Source organism: Clytia hemisphaerica, unplaced genomic scaffold, assembly GCF_902728285.1.
Source record: "Clytia hemisphaerica strain Z4C2 unplaced genomic scaffold, Clytia hemisphaerica genome assembly, whole genome shotgun sequence".
In the NCBI taxonomy this organism is placed as follows: domain Eukaryota; kingdom Metazoa; phylum Cnidaria; class Hydrozoa; order Leptothecata; family Clytiidae; genus Clytia; species Clytia hemisphaerica.
The window spans coordinates 382,403-406,848 of record NW_027103826.1 but is presented as its reverse complement, the minus strand read 5'-3'; the positions used below and the strand labels follow the sequence as shown (position 1 = coordinate 406,848).

At 35.7% G+C, this 24,446-nt stretch overlaps 1 protein-coding gene across 4 annotated transcripts in view; it reads left to right on the top strand.

Moving 5' to 3' along the window:
- Positions 1–19,119, top strand: part of LOC136806746 (uncharacterized) — a 35,497-nt gene extending 16,378 nt beyond the window's left edge. Inside the window, exons 6-10 of one of the 4 annotated variants that reach the window (XM_067063333.1) lie at positions 2,251–2,295; positions 2,692–3,295; positions 3,326–3,348; positions 16,563–16,652; positions 18,022–19,119. In XM_067063333.1, the coding sequence (XP_066919434.1) occupies positions 2,251–2,295; positions 2,692–3,295; positions 3,326–3,348; positions 16,563–16,652; positions 18,022–18,629 (1,370 nt within the window). In that variant the 3' untranslated portion in view covers positions 18,630–19,119. Of the gene's footprint in view, positions 1–2,250; positions 2,296–2,691; positions 3,349–16,562; positions 16,653–18,021 lie in introns of all 4 variants that reach the window. The other 3 variants (XM_067063335.1, XM_067063331.1, XM_067063334.1) reach the window with 3 other exon arrangements.
- Positions 19,120–24,446: the final 5,327 nt, after the last annotated feature.

Here is a 24,446-nt window from a genome sequence, read left to right as displayed (position 1 = left end):
CAATTGGGCGATCACACATGGGCGTCAATTTCACCATCCCTATTCTGCCTGCTTTCATGCGAACTTAGTCGACCGAACGTTAACTCGTGACAACACGTTCACTTATCCAGCCGCGTGGTTCACTTATCTGGCATCGCAATTTGTTTGTCTGGGGATAGAAATATTTCTTTCGTTCGACAGGGTCGTCTTCGATCAGGTTCAGTAACCAAACACCTCTATATAGTTTGATTTTATGCACCACAATTTTGGAATCAAGGAAAATATTACAAATCTGCAAGTCTTTCCTTTTCAGCTTTTTCATCTTTCATGAAAAAAGAGCTTGGGAAATTGGATTAAATTAGAGTTTTTAATGTATATAATGTATATGTTGTCAATAGGGTTTGTTCTTTATTTTCTCTACATTTATCGCTTATAGTTTTCTTGCATCATGTTTTCAACTTTGGTAATCGTTTTTAATTACAGTTTAATATTCAAAAATTTTCTTTCGTTAAAGTGTTTTCTCTTTTATTACACACTACTGTAAATACTCGGTATTTTGCTGACTTTACCCATAGTTTTTAATTTTATTTTGTTGTTGTTTTTTGTACTAGTCTTGTACTAGGTTTTTAAGACTTAACTGTGAATGACTTAGAAATCCTCATATAGGATATTTTTATTCCCAGACTTGTATTTATATTTAACGTTCGTACTATCATAAAGATAAACAAATTGAAATTGAAATTGAAATTCTGTTTGATAAAATTTGATAGTTCAATTACGAAAATTTGGATCAATTGAATTCAATTGAAATCGCCTGGAGATAAACAGAAGGTTCGTTAATGGTGGTATGCAAAGTTTTTTCCAATTTTTGATAATAATTACCCAAAAGTAACAGTAAAGTAACTGATGAAGCCTGATTACAGTCGAGGATTATGACCTAAATAAGAGAATACCCAAGTTAGTACCTTATTTAGGAGATTTTCAGTCTCTTATTTAAGAGAACGTTACCTAAACTAGGAGAATTATGTACGTTTCACAAATTTACTTCAGAGCAGACTATTTGCGCAATATGAAAATAAGATCACGTGAAAGATCACGTTTCCGTGATTCCGATGACCCAAAAACCAAAATAAAATACCTTTTCATTCTTTTTCAAACTTCGAAAACCATAAATAGCCTCATTTGCATGTGTTGACGTAATTTTTAAAATAATGAAGAAACACCCTCGACCTTCAAAACGCGTTTTGTCTCAAACCCCCTTATTTAGGAGAGACAAGAGCGACTCACTTTCTGTTTGACCCGCGTTTTGACCGCGCTTAAACGTGTTTCTTAAATATGGCCCGATCTATATTATTACTTTTCACGAAATTCTCATAATGTAGATCGGCCTTTAGATTGATAGACCCTAACCATCCTAGGTCCACGAAACAAAAGCAGAACTCAACCAAATTTTGCTAGAAGGGAGAAAAAGTTGTGCTGAGTCGATCTATGAAGTTTAAAACTTGCGCAAAATGATGAGAAGGCCAAAAATTAACGAAGAAAGAAAAGTGTCCTAGTTAAGAGAAAGAAATCTCCTACTTAAGAGACCTTCTCTTAAATAGAGTATATCTCTTATTTAGGGCATAATCCTCGACTGGATTATACAACAAGAATACAAAGCAAAAGGAAATTCTTTAAAATAATTTTCAATCATACATCCTATCTGAAACATTACTTTTGATAAAATAGTATTATACTTACTATCAAAGTTGCAAAACAGTCTATGGGATTATACCTTCTACTTTCTGAAACCAACTGGTCCCAACCCAAGTTGCTTCGTTGATTTTTGTTGTATTCCAAGCTATGACATTGGAGCGCTAAAGACGCTAAATTTCTGTTCACGCGGTGTTGTTGTATTCCAAGCTATGACTTTGGAGCGCCAAAAACACAAAATATCTGATCGCGCGGTCGAGCTAGCTTAAAAGCTCACCACGGCAATCTTTTAGATGCTGCGGTCACTAGGTTACATCGTCCCGTTCTTGAACAATTTTTCGCCAGCTCGATCCCCAGCACGGCCTCGTGAAGCAACATAGGCTCCCTTCGGGAGCAATAAAGGAAGCCTTCCAGTGTAAGCGTGTCCATATTATAGACAGAAAGGTTTTTTCTACTTCTACCCTGTACATGCCTTGGCTCTTCCTATAATGGCAAATGCTTATTCAGTGCATAAGATCAAAAAGTAACAATAACAAGATTTTGGGTAAAAGTCGACCAAATGTGATCGTATCGTTTTAGGATGTAGAGAGCTACGATGGTGGCAACCAATATGGCAACAGTTGCGTAAGTTAACTCACCCTACATGTGTGTCTTCAAACAGTGTCTGGGAAAAACGGAATTCGTAAAAAATAAATAGCCTCATCATTTATATGGTGTTATGACCAAATTGCTCAATTTAGTGAGTGCGGGCATAACCCCGTCACTTTTTTACTGCAGAATTAATGTCAAAGACGTGTTTTTATTAAAACAAAGAAAAAAAGAAAAATGTCTTATGGTGTTTTGCAACGTGCAGAAAGGACAAACAAAAAATTTTATCCACTCGTCTCAAATGGTTTTTAGGGTCAATGATCTTATCTTTTAATGATATTCTGAACTTCAGTTAGATATTCAGATTTGGGAACTTTCTTTTACATGATTCTAATGACAAGTGAAGCTTTCTCATTCAATTCTCTTTATTAGGCTCGAAAATCTTCGGAAGGTTTTATGGGGAACAGGATAATATCCGCTCATTATCTGGAGACCTGGACAAGCAAAGACGATGGTATCATCTCGGACAGAAGATATTTAATGGAATCACAAGCGTACTCAAAAGGTTTAATGAGCTCAACAACAAGATAACAGCGAAACAAAATGAGGCATTTTTGAAAGCTCTGCAATTAAATAAACCGCAACTGTCGTGGGAAGAGTTCAAAGATGTCGGTGTGAGACAATTCGATATAAACGCCTTAGATGAAACAAATATCAAGCCGAAGGATAAAAGATTATCTGAAATGCATGAAGATGAGCTGAAAGAAATTTCCAACGCTTTGAAAGCCGATTCTTGGAGATCATTTGCAACGAATATCTATGGAGATGTGTTCCAGGCTGAAGAATTAGAAAAGATAGAAAATGCATACACAGAAGTGTCGGAGCCTTTGAAGCCTACCGAATATCTTTATGAGATGATTAAGGAAAATAAAGCAGATTTCACGATGCAATCATTTCTCAATGCATGTGACGAATTGGGTTATGATAATGTAATTAAAAATGCTGAAAAGATATATCAGCGAGAACAAGAAATTGGTTCATTTCAATGGAGCACTGGTTCAATTGAAAAGTGTATCTCTTTGGTTGATAGTAAGTTTAATCACTACGTTTTTTGGATAATTGGTTCAAAGTTCTACTTTAGACGAGGAAATTTCCACGCTAGTTTGTAGTACATATTATTTCTACCGATAATTTCTTAACACTTTTGTACTAATGCTATGGCTAGCCTTTGATCAGGAGACTACCCATAGCACTATTAATAGTGGAGAAGGCCTAATCATGAGCGGAGAGACGCGTTAAATTGATACTTTTCAGATAAATCTTACTTACTGATAATGAAAATCATAATAATAGATTTACATGACTCCCACGGTTGTCTAACGGTCCGCCCGCTGCATGATCTAAAACCAACTCGCAGAACATTTAGAGTTGGGGAGCAAACAAGCTGCGATGTGCAACATCCGTTACAGCGGAACGGCGGGCGTTTTCGGACAAAAAGGCGTTAATATGGGTGCAAGTACAAAAGCTTCAGGAAGCTTCTGTACATCCGTACCCACTCTCATCAAGAAGATGAAGCAGTGTTTGCAGCAGAAAGTATCGTTAGACAACCTAAATATATAAAGTCTAGGGGATTCCAAAATCAAAAGAAAACAACAAATTTTCACCAAGCAACAAATTTTCACCACACATGTTACCATATTCATACCATCCACATTAAAGGTGTGAAACTCAAGTTTCACAAAGTCAATTTGATTGCTTCTTCAACAATAAGGAAAGGGGAGAGGGTAAATCGAAAAGAATAGACATAAACCAGTTGCGTGGAAGGTCGCCCGAATAGCTTAAAGAGCTTAAAAGTTTGAAAAAGGTAAAAGACGAAAAACTTTACAGTGTAACACGTTATTTGCGAATTTACAAAATCGTTAAAAAGGAACATGCTTTTGATTCGCGCTAATGTCAAATTGGCTGAAATTGATTTTAAGTTTATGTTAAAAAAGATAAAATGAGATTGGAATCAGCCTGAAAAATATTCTTCTTAAAAAAAAAAAAAATATGTGTTGCTTTTGTCATTCCTAGAATCCTAAAGGTTTTCAGAAAGCTATCATTTTTTGGACCTACCACGGAGTGTTGAATCTTGTATGCTCATGATGAAGGAATTCCAGGAAACACAGTAAAAGTAAATTCGTAGAAGCGAACTTCAGTTTTAAGAAATCTTCTGTAACTAGCATAAAAAACATCTACCATATTAGATAAGAAAAACGTGGTGTAAAAAAGACTAAGTTCTAATAAATGACGTAATGTTCCGAAGTAAACAAATCGCCGTGTCAATTCAAGACAGACTTAAGTCCATTTTTTCGAAAATTGAGTTAAGACCACAACCCCCTATTTCAGCAATAACTATAATGCCCCCATAATACCAAAAGTATAGACTCTTGGCATTATTTCTTTCTTAGTTATCAGCAAATGAAACCTTTAAAGTCAATTATCTCAAAATGGAAAAAATGGACTTAAGGCTGTCTTGAATTGACACGGCGAAATATGGCGGCTTTAAATATAAACAAAGTAGCGAGGCGAGCGTCATATAGCTCAACAAGTGGGGACTTGACACTAAGTCCGTTAACGCCCGAAAAGTTGTTGGTTGAAAGACTCCAATCAGCTCCAATAGGTGCTTTTTTGGAGGCTTGTGAAAACGTCGGCTACGTTTGAATTCGAAGGCACATAATCGATTGCAATACGATTGTCATTATAACAGTCACATATGAAATGAAAACGAATATCTATGTGCTTTGATTTTGGTCGGTTGACAGGATTCTTGACGAGAGCGATAGCACCTTGGTTGTCACATTGAATAATTGTTGATTTCTTGATCTCGTCGATAGCTGATTGGTTTGCGCTTTTGATAATGGCAGGATTTGGTTCGTAGATTTCGCGTAGAATCGGTGTCAGGGAAATGTTTTCTTGGCACGTGATCGACATTGCCATGTACTCGGCTTCACATGTGGTTAACGCCACCGATGGTTGTTTCTTTGATTTCCAGCTTATGATTGGGCCATGTTCATTCAGGCTTGTACAGTAACAAGTGATACTTCGATGATCGTCGGTAGATGAAGCCCAATCAGCATCACTAAAAGCATTTAATCTCAGTCCCTTTTTGCTTTTGTGAAATTTCAGTTTATAGTCAACAGTTCCTTTGACATAACAAAATACATGTTTGAGCATGATCCAATCACCAGGAGTTGGATTAGAAAGATGTTGCGATAACTTGGTTATGCAGTAGCTGAGGTCTGGTCGGGTGCACGTCATTGCATAAATAAGGCTGCCTACCATCTGCCGGTATAGTTTGGTGTCTTCCTAGTTGGATTCACCTTGGTTGTCGTTGTAGGCATTCGGGTTGGTTTCACAAGGAGTTTTTCTTGGTTTGCATTTCTCGAAATTAAACTTCTTGAGCATGTTAGTAAGGTATCTTGATTGTGACATTGTGATTGAATCTGGGTTGACTTCAAAATCGATACCAACAAAAGATGAGAGTTCACCCAGGTCCTTCATGTTGAACTTTGCGCTGAGTTGCTATTTGATCGATTTCATTGAGACTGCTGAACTGGAGGCGATGATGATATCGTCAACCCATACTAGTAAAATGACTGTTTCGGATTTCTCGGTTTTGTAGAATAAACATGGGTCGGCAGATGACTGTTTGAAATTAAGTTCACTTAGGAATTCTTGGAGAAGACAGTTCCAGTTCCGCTTTGTTTCAATCCATAGAGCGATTTGTTAAGTTTCCACACTAGCTTCTCACCATTTACTTTGAATCCTTCAGGTTGTTCAACATAAACATCATATTCCATTGGTGCATCCATCTGGTGCATCACCCAATCATTCTGAATAGCTAATTGTGTCAAGATTCTAACAGATTCCACCCTTGCTGTTGGTGAGAATGTCTCTGCATAATCAATACCTTATTTCTGGGTATAGTATGGAAGCCGAGAAGGGACAACCCGAATTTTTGTAAGAAACCCAAAATCTTTTTTAAAAACCCGAAATCTTTTTATAAAAAAACCCGAAATCTTTTTATAAAAAAACCCGAAATCTTTTTTTTTTAAACTCGAAATCTTTTTTAAAAACTCGAAATCTTTTTATAAAAAAACCCGAAATCTTTTTTAAAAACTCGAAATCTTTTTTAAAAACTCGAAATCTTTTCATAAAAAACAAACCCGAAATCTTTTTTAAAAATTGAAATATTAAATAAAATTGATTTTTTTTCTTCAAACCGCGTTGTCGTGACCTTATCAATGGGAGTGTCAAAATGGTTTATTGCACTCAGTGCGGGACTGCTGCTGAGGTAGACTCCTTCTTTTGTACTAATTGCGGAGTGACCTTTGCCACTGAAGACACCCCTGTTGTACCTGAATTGACTGATGAGCGGGCTATTATAGAACATTATTTTAATAAGCATTACAAATATGACTACATAGTTGTTTTTTTGAGAATTTATCATGGAATTGACATGAGTCTGAGAACATTGAAAAGACGTCTGAAAATCTATGGCTTGAAAAAACGAACGAGAAACATTTCAGTTGAGGCATTGTGCCGAATTATTGAAAATGAAATAAGGGGTCCTGGCTGTATAAAGGGTTATCGTGCACTTTGGAATAGACTAAAAGTCAGTTATGGGATAAGAGTTAAGAGGGATCTAGTCATGAAACTGTTGAGAGATATTGACCCAGAGGGTACTGAACAACGGAGGGCAAGAAGACTTAATAGACGAAATTATTCATCGCTTGGTCCGAATCATTGTTGGCATGTAGATGGATACGATAAATTAAAGCCCTATGGTTTACCAATCCATGGATGTATTGATGGGTTTTCAAGAAGAATCCTCTCACTCTCAGTTTTAAAGGTCTTTATTAAGACCTTTTGGGTGTATCAGGTAACGATCCGTTATCGCAGAACGTTTTGGGTCTTGTTCTAAATCAGACCTTAAGGTCTTGATTTTAATAAGACCTTTATCGCGCCTAATAGAGACTATTCTAGATCCCGAAAGAGACTTCAAGGGTTCTGATTCTATCATACCTAAAAGGTCTTATTTTAAACGAGACCTTTCGAAAAAAGTCCGTTATCGCAGAACGTTTAGGGTCTTGTTCTAAATCAGACCTTTAGCGCGCCCAATAGAGACTATTCTAGATCCCGAAAGAGACTTCAAGGGTTCTGATTCTATCATACCTAAAAGGTCTTATTTTAAACGAGACCTTTCGAAAAAAGTCCGTTATCGCAGAACGTTTGGGGTCTTGTTCAAAATTAGACCATATTAGTGCCTAAAAGAAACTATGTTTAGTACTCGTTTTTGAAGGTTTGTAATATTCAAAAGGCCTAAATTGCTGAAACAAAACCTAACAATAATTAAGAGAAGAAGAGAATAAAAATACATTCAAGAATTTCAATCTAAAAGATATATTATACCCAATAGGATTTCTAGATATTTTTCTAACAAATATCCATTATATTATGTATATAATAGTTCTTTGATATCGAAACGTACAAGAGATGTATTGTACGTGTCCAGTTTGTTCATGACAATGATGATGATTCACGACAAAGTCTAGCTGTTTATATAAGTACGACTGTAAACCAGATTGTCAAACAAACGTCCAAGAGTTGAAAATTGAATAGACGCTTGTTGGTGACGGTGACACGAAACTTTAACGAACTGGATAGTTGCGTGCTAACATGAAAGCTGGATAGTTGCGTGCTAAAAAATTCAAGAGAAGTGAGATAAAGATCACAAAACTGGTTTTTAGGCCTATTACTTCATCGAAATGTCATTTAGAAAATTTGAAAAATTCTTTACTTTTGATCCAGCTCTTCAAAGTTTTCCAGAAAAAAAAAAAAAAATTGGGCAAAATATATTCAATTCTTACCTCTGCAGAGAGTCGATTTTGTTCTGGCCATACTTTAAACAAACGTTTAGAAAATGTGATGGTTGGATTTACAGCGACAGTGACATGGGGGCTCACATAATGTTGGGTTAGATTCTCGTTACAGTAATGTCGAAGCTGAAAAAAATAATATAATAAAAGATTTGAAACGAATATTGCACAAAAAATAAAATAAAATTTCGTAAAAGCCTAGCTAGTAGGATCAATAAATACAAGCACAAAATTCGATCAAGCCTCGCCAAAACTTTCCATGGGTGTATTTGCAACAATAAAGCTCCATGTTTGTGGAAGAAAAAAGGATTCATCACATCAAAAGATATATAGCTCCAGTTGACAAAAAAAGGATTTTAAGAAATTTTATTACGTAAAGAGTGTGTTACTTACCTTTTTTTCTTTTCGCTTTTCAGACTAGCTTCAGACCGTCTTCACCCTTTTGGCTCCAAAATTGTTATGATTGTATTTTTGCACTCTGGATCCAATTTTGAACTTTTCGAATTTCGAACGACGTTCGAAACATTCGAAAATTCGAAAGAAGTCGTTACACTGCTCTAGATTTTTTAAAGCGCGCGAAATCGAGACCTTTAGAGGTCTTCATAAAAGCCCTTTTTTTCGTGTCTATTGGATGTTCACTATCGTGTCTATTGAAAAGGCTTGTAAATGGCAGACCTAAAAAGGTCTTGTTTCAAACCAGTGAGCCTTTAGAAGTCTTGAAGGAGACCTTTTTGGCGACCTTTTACAGCGCGCAAAATTGAGACCTTTAGAGGTCTCCATAAAAGCCCTTTTATTTTGTCTATCGGATGTTCACTATCGTGTCCATTGAAAAGGCTTGTATCAGGCAGACCTAAGAAGGTCTTGTTTCAAACGCGTGATTGAGACCTTTAGAAGTGTTGAATAAGACCGTTTCCAAGAACAGACCATGAAGGTCTTATTTCGAAAATACAAAGGAGACCTTTTTGGTGTATAGAACAAGACCTTGCTTGAATGGAAACCTTGCAAGGTCTCAATCGGCCACACAAGAGTTTCAATTCAGACCTTTCATGATATACTAACATCTAAGTAAAAATCAGACCGGCTAAGGTCTCAAAACTAAACCTAAAAGGTTTGAATTCAGAAAGATAAGGTCTTTCTTCAAATTAGCATCTAAAAGGTCTCATATAAAACCCTAAAAACTGAGAGTGCTGGATAAAAGTCGTGAAATCTAACAATGATCCCCTTGTTCCGGGAAGTCTTTTTTTACAAACTCTGTAATCAAATTAGGAGTTACTCCGGCGAAACTAAGAACTGATCTTGGAAATGAAAATGGTATCATGGCAGATTGCCAATGTTTTCTTACACATAATGTAAAATCTCATTCATACGGTTCTTCAGTGGCTAATCAACGAATTGAAAATTATTGGTCACACCTCAAAAGAATGTACATGGCATGGGTCATCGACTTTTTTAAAGAATTGGTCGAAAGAGAGTCGTTGGTTTTGGCAAATTACGTACATAAAGAGTGTGTTTGGTTTGTTTTTTCAGAATTTTTACAGATCGAATTGGACAGGCTGACGTTAGAGTGGAATTCACATTACATAAGGGGACAAACTAGAAATGATACCGTGCCAGGGATACCAGATATTTTATTTCATGCTCCAACCATTTCAGGATACGAAAATCAGGGGAATGAATTGATAAATGAAAGGTTGGAAAATTTGTTAGCCCAAAGGGATATTATTTCAGAAGGAAGAGAGATAATGAATAACATGGATGTAGAACTTGAAGATTATTTTAACTATGTAATCGAGACAGAAAATTTACCATATACACCTGCAAATTGGCAAGATGCTAAACAGATGTATTTGACAATAATAAACGCTTTCTAACACTTTCTGTATAAAGTATGCATATATTTTACACTAAAAGTATTTCTTCAAAGTTTGGAATAAAAGTAAATAGAATGTTACTAAGAAAAGTTTGAATTATTATTCAGCTACAATTAAAATTTGATTCCTCTAATAGTGCTTTCAGATTTAGATACCTATCTTAAAAATAGACTGACAAAAAGATACTGATACAAGCTTCTCTTATTTCGATAAATTGATTCCTGGTGAAAATTTAACAAAAAGACGTTTTTATGGATTAGATCTAAAAGGTAATGACCATATATCAACAAAACTATAAAGCAATATGAAATACCTGCAGAGTGTCCTATAATAATTACCTTCTTCGCATCTTGGAGAAATATGATTTTGTTTGTATAAAAAGTGACAAAGACAGTCGTTCGTTTTACAAAAGCTTCTCTCTACCTCATACAATACAATTAAGCGGTCGTTTATAAATAACAAAAATGTTTTCGATCATCACTTAAATGCATTTGTTCAGATTGTTGTTCACTAATATTTCCTATCAAAAGATTAATTGTTTGTATGACAAATTCTGGATTCATATAAAAAAGAGGGAAGAGATGACACTTTCTAAAAAGAGTCGAAGGTGGTATTTTTTATGGGATACTTCGGCCAAAACAGAAATAAAACAGCTCCCATATAAAACTTTCGTTTCTAGGAAATATCCAAACCAAGTATAAAACATAATGAAGCAAAAAGTAAATCTTATATACAAAGGTATATATAGCTATAACTATGAATTTTCTGGAAATTCTAAAAATCTTGTATCAAGTTGCTCAAAATTATCTTTCCAACAAAGAATTACTTTTTTACATTATATATTTTTCCCCTTAAGAGCAATGTTTAAAACAGTACGGACTGTCATTTTTCTTGGAACAGACTTTATAAAACAATTACCCTATTCATTTTCTGAACTAGAGAAATAAAAAACTATCAGTTTTAACTAATCAGCTAGCAATAAATCAAAAGAAAATTTCCAACAAAAATGTCTACATATTTTTTAAGTGAAGCCTAGAAAATAAAAGTTATCGTTTACCAAAGCCTGGAGAATATTAGTTACACGGTCTTCTCGAGGTGGGATACGGGATATACAGGGTCAGTAAAACCGTATTGGTGGCGAGGCTTGCCGAGTCCCAATACGGTTTTACTGATCCCTGTATATCCCGTATCCCACCTCGAGACGACCGTGCAACGGATTTATCCCGTTGAAGTCCCTTGCATCTTTTCCAAAACCACGAAAAAATTCCAGAACTATCCATCAAGTAGATACTTACATCATATCAAAGAGCTACTAAGTAAATCTAACAGTGAAAGTGGGATCCGTGAAAGTTGCATTTTATAACATCGCAATTAAAACTCGTGCTGTATCCATATAAACTCAAGAAAAGTAAAAATCAAAATAACTTTGAAGATCTTCTGTTTGTTGATTTTTTCAACCCGACCATTTCGATTTCGATTTCCATTTCAATTCTTTTCAAAACAAAACATTCGAATCTTGATCAAAACATTCGAAAGCGCATTCGTCAATATGCAATGTCTTCTTTTTTTTCTCAATCGAACGTGAGGGAGACAGATACGGTATATATCCCACCTCCACGTGATGTCTTTTGACCAATGAAATTGTTAGAATCTTACTGATGCGGGATAAGATAAAATATCCTCGCAGAAGCTCTCTATAAATGTTTGACTGTCAATATATCTCTGATTGACTGGAATAACAATCATCAGGGCACATGTATATGCCTCGATGTGTCTCGCTTTATCCTTTTTACTTGAAGGATAAACAAATTTAATAGTTCCTTTTCCTTTCATTGAACAAATTTGGATCCTGAACAGAATCTGAAGACATCTGGAAATGTGATGATTTTATCTACTTCTTTGGCATCCTCAATCGAATAAACTTTTCTTCTGTACTGTTTAACATGATGAAAACTCTCAAAAAAAATTTGTGAAATTATAAACAATGTCTTCCTCCACAGTTTTCCTTTCAATGTCTTCACTGTATTTCTTCTCTTTGTATACCTCGAGTAAGTCTTCAGTGGACTGTTTTACTGGGCGAATAAGCTCATTGAAGCTATTTTCAAGATGCTGCTGCATTACTGCTCTGAAACCAAAGATTTGCATACCATCAGCTACTTGCTCTGTTTCTTCACTACATTGAGACATACAAAAATGAAAAGATATGTCCTTTATGAAATCATTATTCTCAGCAAATTGAACTTTCGGTTTTGTAACTCCAGCAGCAAACCTTTCTGTGAAATTTTCAATTAGATTCTGAAAAACTTCTTCGTTCTCACAATTTACTAAGGCTTCCAGTTTTTCTGCCACTTCAAAGTAAGGAATATCCGTGTAGTTTGGTAGTATAAACTCAACATTTAACAATCTACATGCTATTCCAGGCAAAAAGTATCTTGGACCAGCAAAACCATTTATCAAAGCCAAGCCTATCAAATTTCCAAAATAATGATTTTCCTTCGACTTCATCTTCTCAGTAATGTGAAGGAATGTGTAATTATCTGAACTACCAGTAGCAAGAATGTGGTTTCTTGCGTCATCAAAAAACAAGGAAAAAAACTCTCTCAAAACACCACTTCCATCAGCTTCTTCAGAATCACCAATAAACTTAACTTTAAAAGGCTTGATGTTTTCTGCCCAGTGTATTTTGAGTTTTTGCATTGTGTCAAGATATATCTTTCTCCTCCTGATAGTTAAAGTAAACAACTCTTCTGATGAGTTGAGCAAATTCAAAATTGTTTCTCTTTTACTTTCGTAAGAGTCGACATATGGCAGAGTTTCTTCAAGATTGATAATTGTCGGTAAAGCTTGTGTTTCTGCTGTTGTGTTGTTAGCTGTAGAACGTTTGTCTGTAGTTGTTTTGATTTCCACATTTGGCATCAATCGAGATACATCTCCACTAGTATCAGGAGGATTAGCATCCTCATCAGGGACATAGTGATGATTTTCCTCCACATTTGGCAAAAGTTCTTGATAAATTGGTTCAGGAGGTGGTACGTAATGATCATAATTGTTTATTTTATCATTTTTGCGAGGTTGATTTTCTGAATCACTTTCTGAGGATCTCTCACTTGAGGTATTATCCTTTTTCAAATTGTCAAATACATGATCAAAATCATTTTTGAGACAAAGCAAAAAGATACACTTTGAATAAGGTTTGTTTAGATCTACTTTGTAGTCTTTTACGGTAAAAGGCTTCCTGGACCCTGGCAACGAAAAAACACAGGCGAAATCAGGGTAGAGCAAGACATAATCCTCTAATCCACAAAAGTTCTGATCATGTTTACTGTATTTGTCGATGGCTGCATATTTTAAGTCAATTGCATTACATGAATCTTTGATTGTAACAGACATTCTTCCTCTACGTGGTTTTAATGTGCCAATCGATTCTTCATAACTAGCCAATCCAACGTTTACTGAAACATCCTTTGAGGAAGTCAATGTACGAGTGCTAGTGCTAGTGGAAGCTGCATAAGGTGGTTTAGTTTTTTTAGTGGATGATGGTCTTGTCTTCGCTAATTTTCTTTTTCTGTGTGAATCAAAATCTGTCAAAGTACATTCGTTCTTTCTTGTGGGCACCCCATATTGTTTGCAGTAGACATACGATGGTAAAACAATACTCCTGCAAGAGTGGCAATACTCTATGTCCTGCAGTGTCCTGTCAGCCATTTTTGTTTGTTTTGATTTCTTATCTCCAACAACCTCAAGCGATTTCGCTTTCGATTTGAAAAAGTAGGTTTCGGATTTGAAAAAGTAGGTTTCGGATTCGAAAAGAGGTTTCGGATTTGAAAAATTAGGTTTCGGATTCGAAAAGAGGTTTCGGGTTTTTGAAAAAGATTTTGGGTTTTTAAAAAAGATTTTGGGTTTAAAAAAAAGATTTTGGGTTTTCGAAAAAGATTTTGGGTTTTTGATAAAGATTTTGGGTTTTTGAAAAAGTTTTTGGTTGTCCCTTCTCGGCTTTCGTAGTATAGCCTTTTGCTACGTAGCGAGCTTTGAAGATGGGGGTTTCTGGATCCCCTTTGATCGTGATCAGATTCACTGTCATAATAATAATAAAGCTTTACAGGTTTGCAGGCCACCGTGAAGACACATGGGCCTCTATAAACCGCTCGTACTTTTTACAATGATCTTTTTGAAATAGAGTTTTTTTCGCGGGCTCCCCCGGACTTTCCATTTTGTGTTTTCTTCCTTGATTTTAGCATTCATTTTTTCGGCTTCCTTACACCATTCTTTAATTATCTGTCTTTCATTTTTGGTCAAATCCTCTGTCACTCGGTAAGGAAAGCCTTTTTCTTTTGTTATTGCTTGCAACACTGTGTTCTTGTCCTCTTCGTTCGTAAATGTGACTTTAATTGGTCGGTATCTCGCTTTATCTTCTCTTTCTTTCGTAAATTTCCCGATCCGCTGCGTCTCGGTAATCTTTATATTCCTCAGATGGAGCCGCTGACCAATAATTTTGTCTTGGATAAATTCTTCGTCCTCGATTTTTGTTTCTGCTTCAGTTTCATCTGTCGATTCATCAATCCCATGAAAAATTAGGTTGCGTGCTGTAGATCGAATCAGCTGCTCCTCCTGTTTTTCTTTTCGAATCCCATCTCCAATGTTTTTCTCGATGTGTTTGGATGTGATTTTAGCGTAGCTCATTGGTGGTCTTTTCTCTTCTTTCTTTTCGATGATGCTTTCAATCTTCTTTTCAAGCGTGGTTATTCTGGTGTCGATAGTTTCTTTCATTTCGTTGACCATAACATTGACGTCTTGTGCTTTCAAATGGTTTATTTCTTCGTCTTGCCTTTTCATTATATTCTCACAAGCTTTGATTTCGTTTTTGAATCCTTCAATTTTTGATGTTTCATTTGAATTATACCTTTCCATTACCTGTGGTGCGATTTTGGTACAGTTTTGACACTGGAAACTTCTTGATTTGTATGACAAGCATATCTGGATCTGGTAAAGTGGCAGTTCTGTACAAAGATAATGGACTAAACGGTGGCACTTCCTGCATTGTAGGGTATCTTTTAGTGCGTTTTCTTCATTTATGATGCACTTTGACGGGCTGCAAAAGTCGTTTATTGATGGTGATTTTTGATTATTTTCTTGAATTTTTTCCGCCATCTTTGGGCATTTTTCAGACGACAACCGTCCAGTTTTGTATTTGACGTCAACTGTCATGTGCAGCTGTTCCACAGGATTTGGCAAAATGCCCGGGTGACCAGCCACAGGACCCTGGTTGTTGACTTTGAAGTAAAAATATAAAGGTATACCTCTATGATCCAGGGCTAACCTGGTGTGTTAAAGCAATGTGGTCTTTAGTAATCTTTTCTTACAGAAGATTATGGTACCACAACTGGTCCAGTAGCGATTGATGTTGGCCTTAGATCCAATGAAATAAATGGCCAGTTTTTGTATTATTGATTATATTATTTGATTATCTTTGATACTTATTCACTAATTCTTAATGGAGTGAATTTTTTTTCTATTTTGTATACTTTTTCTTATTGTGGCGTTATAAAGGGCGATATGTTGTGGCGTAAGGGTGTGATTACCGTGATTATTAAAATTACTGCAATTACCATTGCCTGAGGGGTACATTGTATACATTGTCTTATTATGGTGTGGCGTTATAAAGGGCGATATGTTGTGGCGTAAGGGCGTGATTACCGTGATTACTGCAATTACCATTACCTGAGGGGTATATTGTATACTTTGTCTTATCGTGGCGTTATAAAGGGCGATATGTTGTGGCGTAAGGACGTGATTACCGTGATGACCGAAATTAATGCAATTACCATTGCCTGAGGGGTACATTGTATACTTTGTCTTATTGTGGCGTTATAAAGGGCGATATGTTGTGGCGTAAGGGTGTGATTATCGTGATTACCAAAATTACTGCAATTACCATTGCCTGAGGGGTACATTGTATACATTGTCTTATTATGGTGTGGCGTTATAAAGGGCGATATATTGTGGCGTAAGGGTGTGATTACCGTGATTACCGAAATTACTGCATTTACCATTGCCTGAGGGGTACATTGTATACATTGTCTTATTATGGTGTGGCGTTATAAAGGGCGATATGTTGTGGCGTAAGGGCGTGATTACCATGATTACCGAAATTACTGCAATTACCATTGCCTGAGGGGTACATTGTATAATCACTTTGTATTGTGTTATCATGGTAGAGGGTGATGTGTAAGTTACAAAACCGAATTTTAGATTTTCACGAGGAAAAACATTTTAGACAAATGACAAGAAAGGTAATCTATTCTAGTTGTTAGAGTAGGCAGAAAGTTGGCAATCTTGGCTTGAAAAATATTGAAAGAAGTCATATTGCATTGACAACATAAGAGGGCAATGTGTTGACTTTAGACAGCCAATTTTCTGCCCACTTTAATTCAGAATTAGAAAATAAGCAGGGCGAAAAGTAGACCGTCTAAACCAGAACAAACTAACTCTAGATTATCGAAAAAATTTTCAGCTTCAGGATCTACAGAAGGAAGCAAACCAATTGTTAAAAAACAAAAAACCGATAAACAAAAGATCCAAGATCTAATCAATTTAGTTGACGGTGAGTTTGATCGATCGATCCATCTTTACTAAAACAGATCTGTTTGCCCAGAATAAAAAGCGTATTAGACGTGTGTTTTTTTTAAGGTTGACCTGTTTGCTACTGTAAAAAAGTTTCCACCTTTTTATTTGCTAGATGTCAGCATAAGCGACGACCGTAGTCTGAATCGCAGACCAGCTACATACTCTTAGGTTCCAAATAAACGGGCCCCCCGCTTGTTGATTTTTCGAAAATTTTCCAACCCCCCCGGACCTTATTAGGACCCACCCCCGTTTATTAATCTCTAAGAATATTTTCAGCTATCAAAGAGAAGGCCCAATATTTTGCTCTAAATAGCCTGATTTTAGCCTATTTTTACCTTATTTTTGGGTTTCAGAAGTACAATTTCCAACCCCCCCGGCAATTAGGTCCAGCCCGTTTATTGAAATCTAGAAAGTTTTCCACCCCCCCCCCCGTTTATTTGGAACCTAAGAGTATATACTTTCTAAAAATCTATAAGGAACTCTTTTCGTTAGAGGATTGAAATCCTGAGTGATCGCAGTCTTTACCATCTGATTTAAGCTAAATTTTCTGAAAAATATCAGAAATATAAGTGATGTGTTTACTTTGACTTGTAAAATGTACCGGGTGCGTCACAAAATGTTTTCTTCTCTTTGAAACTAAATTTCTCGAAATCTAAAAATTTTTCTATTTCATTGGAAAGAAGAAAGATTAACTTCAATTTTGATAAGTCATTTATTGCTTTTGGTTCGTTGGATCGAAAGTTATAATAATATTTCGATTCTTACCGTTTTCGAGCGAACCTTTTCCGAAAGTAACATTTTTATTCAATTTAGCATAACTTTTGATCTAATGAATCGAATTTAATAAATAACCCATCAAAATTTAAGTTTATTTTTCTTTTTTCCAATGAAGTAGGAATGGTTCTTTTAACATTTTTACATTTCGAGAAAATCATTTTTAAAGAGAGAAACTTTTTTGTGGTGCACCCGGTATAAGTAGACAAACATCTTTCAATGTACATATTTCAATTGTTCAATTTTGCCATGCAATACAAAACAAAGGTTTGTCGAATCAGTAAGCCTGGATTAGACTGGATTGTCCACCCTCTAAAATCACTTTCTTATCATGGCGTTTTTAGTTTGCCGCCTGGTCTTCCTAAAATCGATTTTCATTCCAAAATAAGAAAGCAATGCAAGCGTATTTTGTCAGTTTAAATATTGCGCAAACCAACCCTGGGTTGTACATGTCTAAGTAGAGCCAAGTGCAGAAGCATCATAATAATCTAAAAAAGTTAACAACTTTGATATCCAAGCTGTCAGTCGCGCCTCCTGACGTACTCAACCTTAGAAAAACATTTTTCTTTCAGAATCATTATTATTCAAAGACGTGTACAATAACCAGAAGAATAGGAACGAACTAAGTGCAGATTTGAATCATAATAAAAGATGGTATCGCGTTGGTGAAAAGATTTATCGTGGCAGAGAAGACGAGAAATATCGATTACCTGAGCTTAATGATATAAATAACGAGTTGTCGAAACAAAACAGGGCTTTCTTGGTAGCTTTACAGAAAAAATATGGTTCTCTCACTTGGGTAGAGTTCAAAAGAATTGGTATTGAAGAGCACGAAATTAGCGAATTGAGTGACGTAGAGCCACGAGGCGAGACTATTGGTGGATTTAGTGAAGATGATTTGGATTTAGTCTCCCGAGCACTCCCAGAAACCGCGTGGGAACTGTATGCAACAAATACCTTCAAAGATAAATTCCAAGACTTCCAAATAACAAATATACAAAATGCCTTCAAAGGAGAGTTTAAACCAACCTCTGACCTCGTTGACAAGATCAATACAAACATACCAGGTTATAAAATGGTAGATTTCCTCCAAATTTGTGCTACTTTGGGTTATAATGACGTCATCGAGAAAGCTGTAAAGACGTGTGTTGATATGGTCAGACTAAGAGACTTATGCTAGATACTTAACCACCCTCCTAAAGAAATAGCGTATAGCTACAGTACCCCGAACTCTTACATGCGATTTTTTTTTTGAAAAAAAATCATGCCGTCAGTTGGTTTGTTTTTATTAGAGAGATTTTATGTCTTGCTAGTACTAACTTTCTGGTACTAATTCATCAAAAAGCAGATTTTTTGAAAAACGTGATATATACCATTGCTTTAAGATGGATAAAATAAAACATCGCTTTGATGAAGCTGTTCGTGTGCCAAATAAAGGATCACAACTACATGACAGTGCCACAGAAGGGACGGCAAAAGACTGGCGAGAAAATATCTCAGGCATTGAATAGCGCCGAACCGTAACAAATCTATCTTGCAATTTTTTTTAGATTTATATAAGATATCTCTGTGTTAGTGACAATACAGTATAACCATAAAAAAGGTAAAAGTACAAGCCACCGTGTAAAAGTACAGGGTCTCGTAATAAATAATATCGAGTCGAAACACAACTACGAGTGAAAGGTTTTAAATCTGTACATGAACATATAAACGACTGGACATCGATCTTCTTTGTATTTTGTAGATAACAAACACTGCTAGCTTCGTTTCTGCCTCGTTAAAATCATAAAATGTAACAATAAATTTTGATGACATACCTCTTGGGAATACCTTGATAAAAACGTCAAAACTTCGACAAAAGTCTCTGTTGTTCTACTCTTCTCAAGCCTTTTATCTATATCATAACAAAGATAATGGAGGTAAAATCATCGTCATCTTGTCAAAATTCCGACTAATATTTTTAAATTTGGACTCAAAAGTATGGAATAATTTTAGAGAGTATGGGATTCAAATTATGATAATCTTATGACACAGGCTCTCAACTTTGGCATACTTTTTTTTTCTTGTCATAAAAAAAATTATTGGAGTGACAAAAGTGATTCAAAAGTATACACGCAGTTGAAATCCTGCATTTCTGCGTTGAAAAATGTTGATAAAATATATTGCAAACTTATAAAAAAAATTTAGAATAATTCTTTTGTGAATTACGATTAATGTTCAAGCTTTATCAATCCTTTTACCTAAGTAATTCCAAGAAATGAAATTGTGACGGAATATTGTCGGATTTTTTATACCAATTTTGAAATACAGGCGACAACAAAGCTCGCTGAAAGACACAATGGAAGATAGCCGTCCGGTTGTTTATATGTTCATGATCTGTATGTTCACGAAACTGTATTTTGACTTGTCCTTATTTATCCTATGATTTTTTTCAAAGATGTACATTTGCGCACCAAGGGAATACTAAAAAGGGCTATCGATTGATACGAAAAATGGAACAAGTAAAGACTTGGGGACACGAGAAGTTTTTTTCGCGTTGGTGCAATGCAATATGCTCTATCCCACCAATCTCTCAAATAAAAAGCACCTGAAGGTTTAATTATCTGGTTTTAAAATTCAAGAAAATTGTAATTTTCGGAACTCGACATAATAAAAAAAAAACCTACATCGAGTGTTATTATTTATTTATTTATAGAAGTGTATTTCTCAGGTCTATTGACCTCTATGAAACAATCTTACATCTTTACAATTTATAGATCTTATCATTCCATTCGTTTGTCAATTCTGTTTTACAGTTAGGCACCTTGGTATCTAACCCACTCTTCTTACAATCATGTTGTTTCCGTCGTAAATTTCTTTAAATAGAGTTTAGTCCTAGGACTACCTCTCACTTTCCATATAAGACTCTTGTCTTCTTCTTTCGATGTTTTTAATTTCGCTTAGCGAAAGTATTACGATAGCCTTCCGTGTATGTATGTATGTATGTATGTGGCGAGACATTTTTTGGGGCGCAAATTATGGCGTGGGCGTTTGGCTGCGGGCGTACTACGGCCAATATTCTAAAGGTGGACTCACTCACAAAGATAAAAAGTGATAAAAAACAGGACTTTTCTTAATAAATAAAATACGCTAGTGCAAGAAGTGTAACCAAGCCTTTGTAAACATCATTTATCGTGAGAACTTTGTAATGGCTGCTTGATTGCACATGCTCGCTGAAACTTGCTGCTGGTATAAATTTTTATCATGTTTTCTGGTCTTCTGTAGAGTGTCTAAAGAGGTTTAATATTTGTTTACTACTAAGTATTTTATGTTTGTGTAGTTAGTGAATGCACCAACAAATTGATCATGCTCAGTAAGTAGTACAAAAAGAGTTAATTTTCCAGAACAACAACATTATTAACCCTCTCTTCTCTTCTTCACCAAAACTACAAACAGCACAGGTATGATATTTTCCCCTTTTTTCACCAGATAGTTATGTGTTTTAATAGTGAAACCAGTTGTGACAAACAGTCAGTTTTAGCAAGTACCGTGAACTGAAGTCGGGTAACTTGGCATCAGTGGAGCGGAGAGGGTAACTTGCATCAGATAACATTTGACCAATCAAAGCAGCAAAATTTCAAAACAAATGAACTACGCAGCTCCGCTTGCAGCTCTAACCTACCATTTTTGTTTTGATTTAACTTTGTATTTTTAATGACCAAACGGGTCATTCATTTCTTGAGGGCTATGTATGCCCTCAAATCTCCTGCCTCCACTGATGCAAGTTACCCGCGCCCATCTCATGATATTTCTTAGAAATCATGTCAAATTGAAATTCAGCAATGATTTTTGTATAATCGAAACGACCCTGCCTAGACACTGCCGTACATTGTCATTGTACGGTGATTTACGGTGGGTAAGGTGGGGTGTACAGTACAGCAGATTTCAAATTAACCTATTTTCACCCCCGTACAAAGGACATTTAGAGCCCACCATACACCACTGCACAATGTGCAGCAGTCCCTCTTTAAAATGATGACAGTTTTTTATCCGATGAATTTTGATCGGTGCTAGATGAGTTTGGTTAGTAAAAGTTCCAGCTTTTCCTTCCCGATGGGATGATAGATATTGGCTCGCTCTTTAAGCTTTAGCGTGGGCGTCTGCGAATAAGCCGTCGGAATGTAAAAAGAATGGGCAACAAAGTAATAAATCAAACTAATAGAGCTTCAATCAAACTTCACCGATCTTGATACACTTTTTGCTAATTAGGATTTTCATTTTGAATCATGGTACCGTTGTTTGTATACTGGAGTTCAACTACTCAACTGCTTTTTGCCTTTAATTGGCTCTTCAAGAAAATGTCCGTACATGGGGCGGGTGGGGGATATAGTGTCTGGAGGGGGGTAGTGAAAAATCTACAAAATTTGCCTTGTCCTGGGGGGGGGGTAAACTTGCTGGGATCAACTGATGCTTGTCCGGGGCGAGGGGCTTAGACCTGTTGTTTGGGGGTTCGGCGGGTTTCCAAAAAATGTTATACCCTCCAACCCCCCCATATTCAAATTTTTTCTGGAAAAGTACAATGTAAAAGTGAAAGAAGTATTTATCACAAGTTCCTTCAAAGCACAAAACGAGGTTTCTGGCATCAAAGAATGAAAAGTTCATTTTTTCTTTTTCATTTTCAAAAAAAATTTTAATTATTTTTCTCAAGTATATTGCAGTTCTCTGAATTATTCTGAATTGAAAGATTTTGTTTACGCTTTATAGAATGGAATTCTTTAGTCGCATTTTTGAAGGAATCTTTTTTTTAATGGATTGAGATTTTTCATTAAAAAAAACAGGGTATCTATGACCTGTGTGTACAATACATTGTGTATATTTTGTGTAACGCTTCATTCAAAATGCATAATGCTGCAGGAGTCACGTTTCACGCGTCTTCGTCGTTGATGTTCGAGTATTATGCGAAATTTTCGACTTCAAGTCGTCTTGTTTCTTTTGCTTTACGATGCCATTGTTTTATTATCTCGCGTTCTTTCCTTGAAAAATCGTCTGATACTCTAAAATCATCGTCTTTATTTAGTTTGTGGGCTGATGCAAGTATTCTAATCCTTTCTTCTTCACTCTTGAGAATAACTTTTAATGGTCTCCATCGTTCATTTGTATACATTTCATCTTTACGAGCACCTATGCGTTCTACCTTGATTATCGTCACATCGAAACCCATTTGTTGTTTCAGTGTTCTTTCTATAAAATCTTTGTCACCAACTCGTTGCTCTTCTTCGTTTTCGTGCTTGTTTTCACCTAAATCATGCACCATGATGTTGCACTTGGTTGATTTGAGCCAACGCTCCTCTTCGTTCACTGATTTGATGAAACTTTTTATGGTCACCTCTTGTTTTTGTAGATCTTCTTTGGTGACTTCTGCATATGATTGTTTTTTTGTTTCTGTGCTGTTGAGCTGTGTTTCAGATCGTTTTTTGTTCTGTTCTTTGTTGACGTCTTTTTCATTCATTAGCTTCTCGACTTTTCTTTCTAGAGAGGTTATTCTCTCGTTGAAACCTAATTTCAATCCATGATGATGTTCATCTTTATCTGCTTCCTTCGTTGTAATGTTACTGCGAGATTTTTGTCTGCTTGTTTTAATCCTCTCAAGTAAGAGTGGCGTTATTGTAACACAATTTCCACATTCGAAGCGCCGGCTTTTATATTGCAGACAAAGCTGAATCTGATAGGCCGGGAGCTCAGAGCAAGCATAATGGACAAGTCTATCACATCTTCTACATTGTAAGGTGTCGTTATCTGCTACGATGGTGTTTGTTAAACAGTTATTGGGTGTGCAATATCCATAATTTTGTTGAATTTCCTTGTTAGAATTTTCGTTGATTTCCGCCATATTGTTGCATTTTCAGGATCGTGGCAGCACAGAAAAAATTTGACGTCAAATTATTTATTAATTATGACGTTATTGTTTTATTACCTTTGGAATTGATTATATATTGATTATACAAAGAATCTTTCATTTACTTGTAATAATTTGAATTTCAGTAGGATTTTAAATGATTTTATAATCGAATTAACTTTTTGGTAATTTAATTTAGTTTTTTACGCATTTCAATTTCATTCATGTAGCCTTTTTATATGCATTTTTTCAAAATTTGATTTGTTTACGTGACTGAAAATTTTTTTTTTTTCATTTCAGTCTTTTTTTGAATATTTTCTTTCATCATTATCATTTTAAATGAAACCCCTGTGTATCAGACCCACTGGGAACCTCAGCCACACCACCGTACCCGTTGAGAAAAACAAGGAAAAAAACCCCAAGAATTTCAGCCCAACAAGGGAAATTTACTTTGATGATTTCATCCCAAGAATTGTGCTCCAAAACCATCCCTACTGGATTTTTTAGCCTTAGAACAATAGAATTTCTATCCCCATTGGGATTTCAATAGAAATGCAGGGCTGTGAGAAAAGGGTGTTAAATTTCTCGTAGGGAATAAACTTTCAGAAAACTTTCAAAATTCGTAAATAGTTTATCCATGTAAGTTTTGATCTATATATTATCGTTATTTTTCATTTGTTTGTATTTGTGAATTTGAATTTAATACCGGGTGCCACAAAAAAGTTTCTCCCTTTAAAGTGAATTTTCTTCAAGCCTAAAAATTATGCAAGAACCAATCCATTTTTTATTGGAAAGAAGCCCCCGGACCTTATTAGGACCCCCCCCCCGTTTATTAATTTTTAAAAATATTTTCAGCTTTCAAAGTAAATGTCCTTGATTTTGTTCTAAATAGCCTGATTTTAGCCTATATTTACCTTATTTTTACCTTAAATTTTCCAACCCTCCCCGTTTATTTGGAACCTAAGAGTTATTTCCAACACCCGTGTTTTGAAACAATTTCCTACTCCCTCCCGTTTGTTGGGGGGGGGGGGGGGTTCAGGTGCTACCCAATCCGCAATTCCGCCAAATTTTTCCCAAATTCTGTCAAAACTTTTTCTACTAAATTTCGCTTTTTCGCTCTAA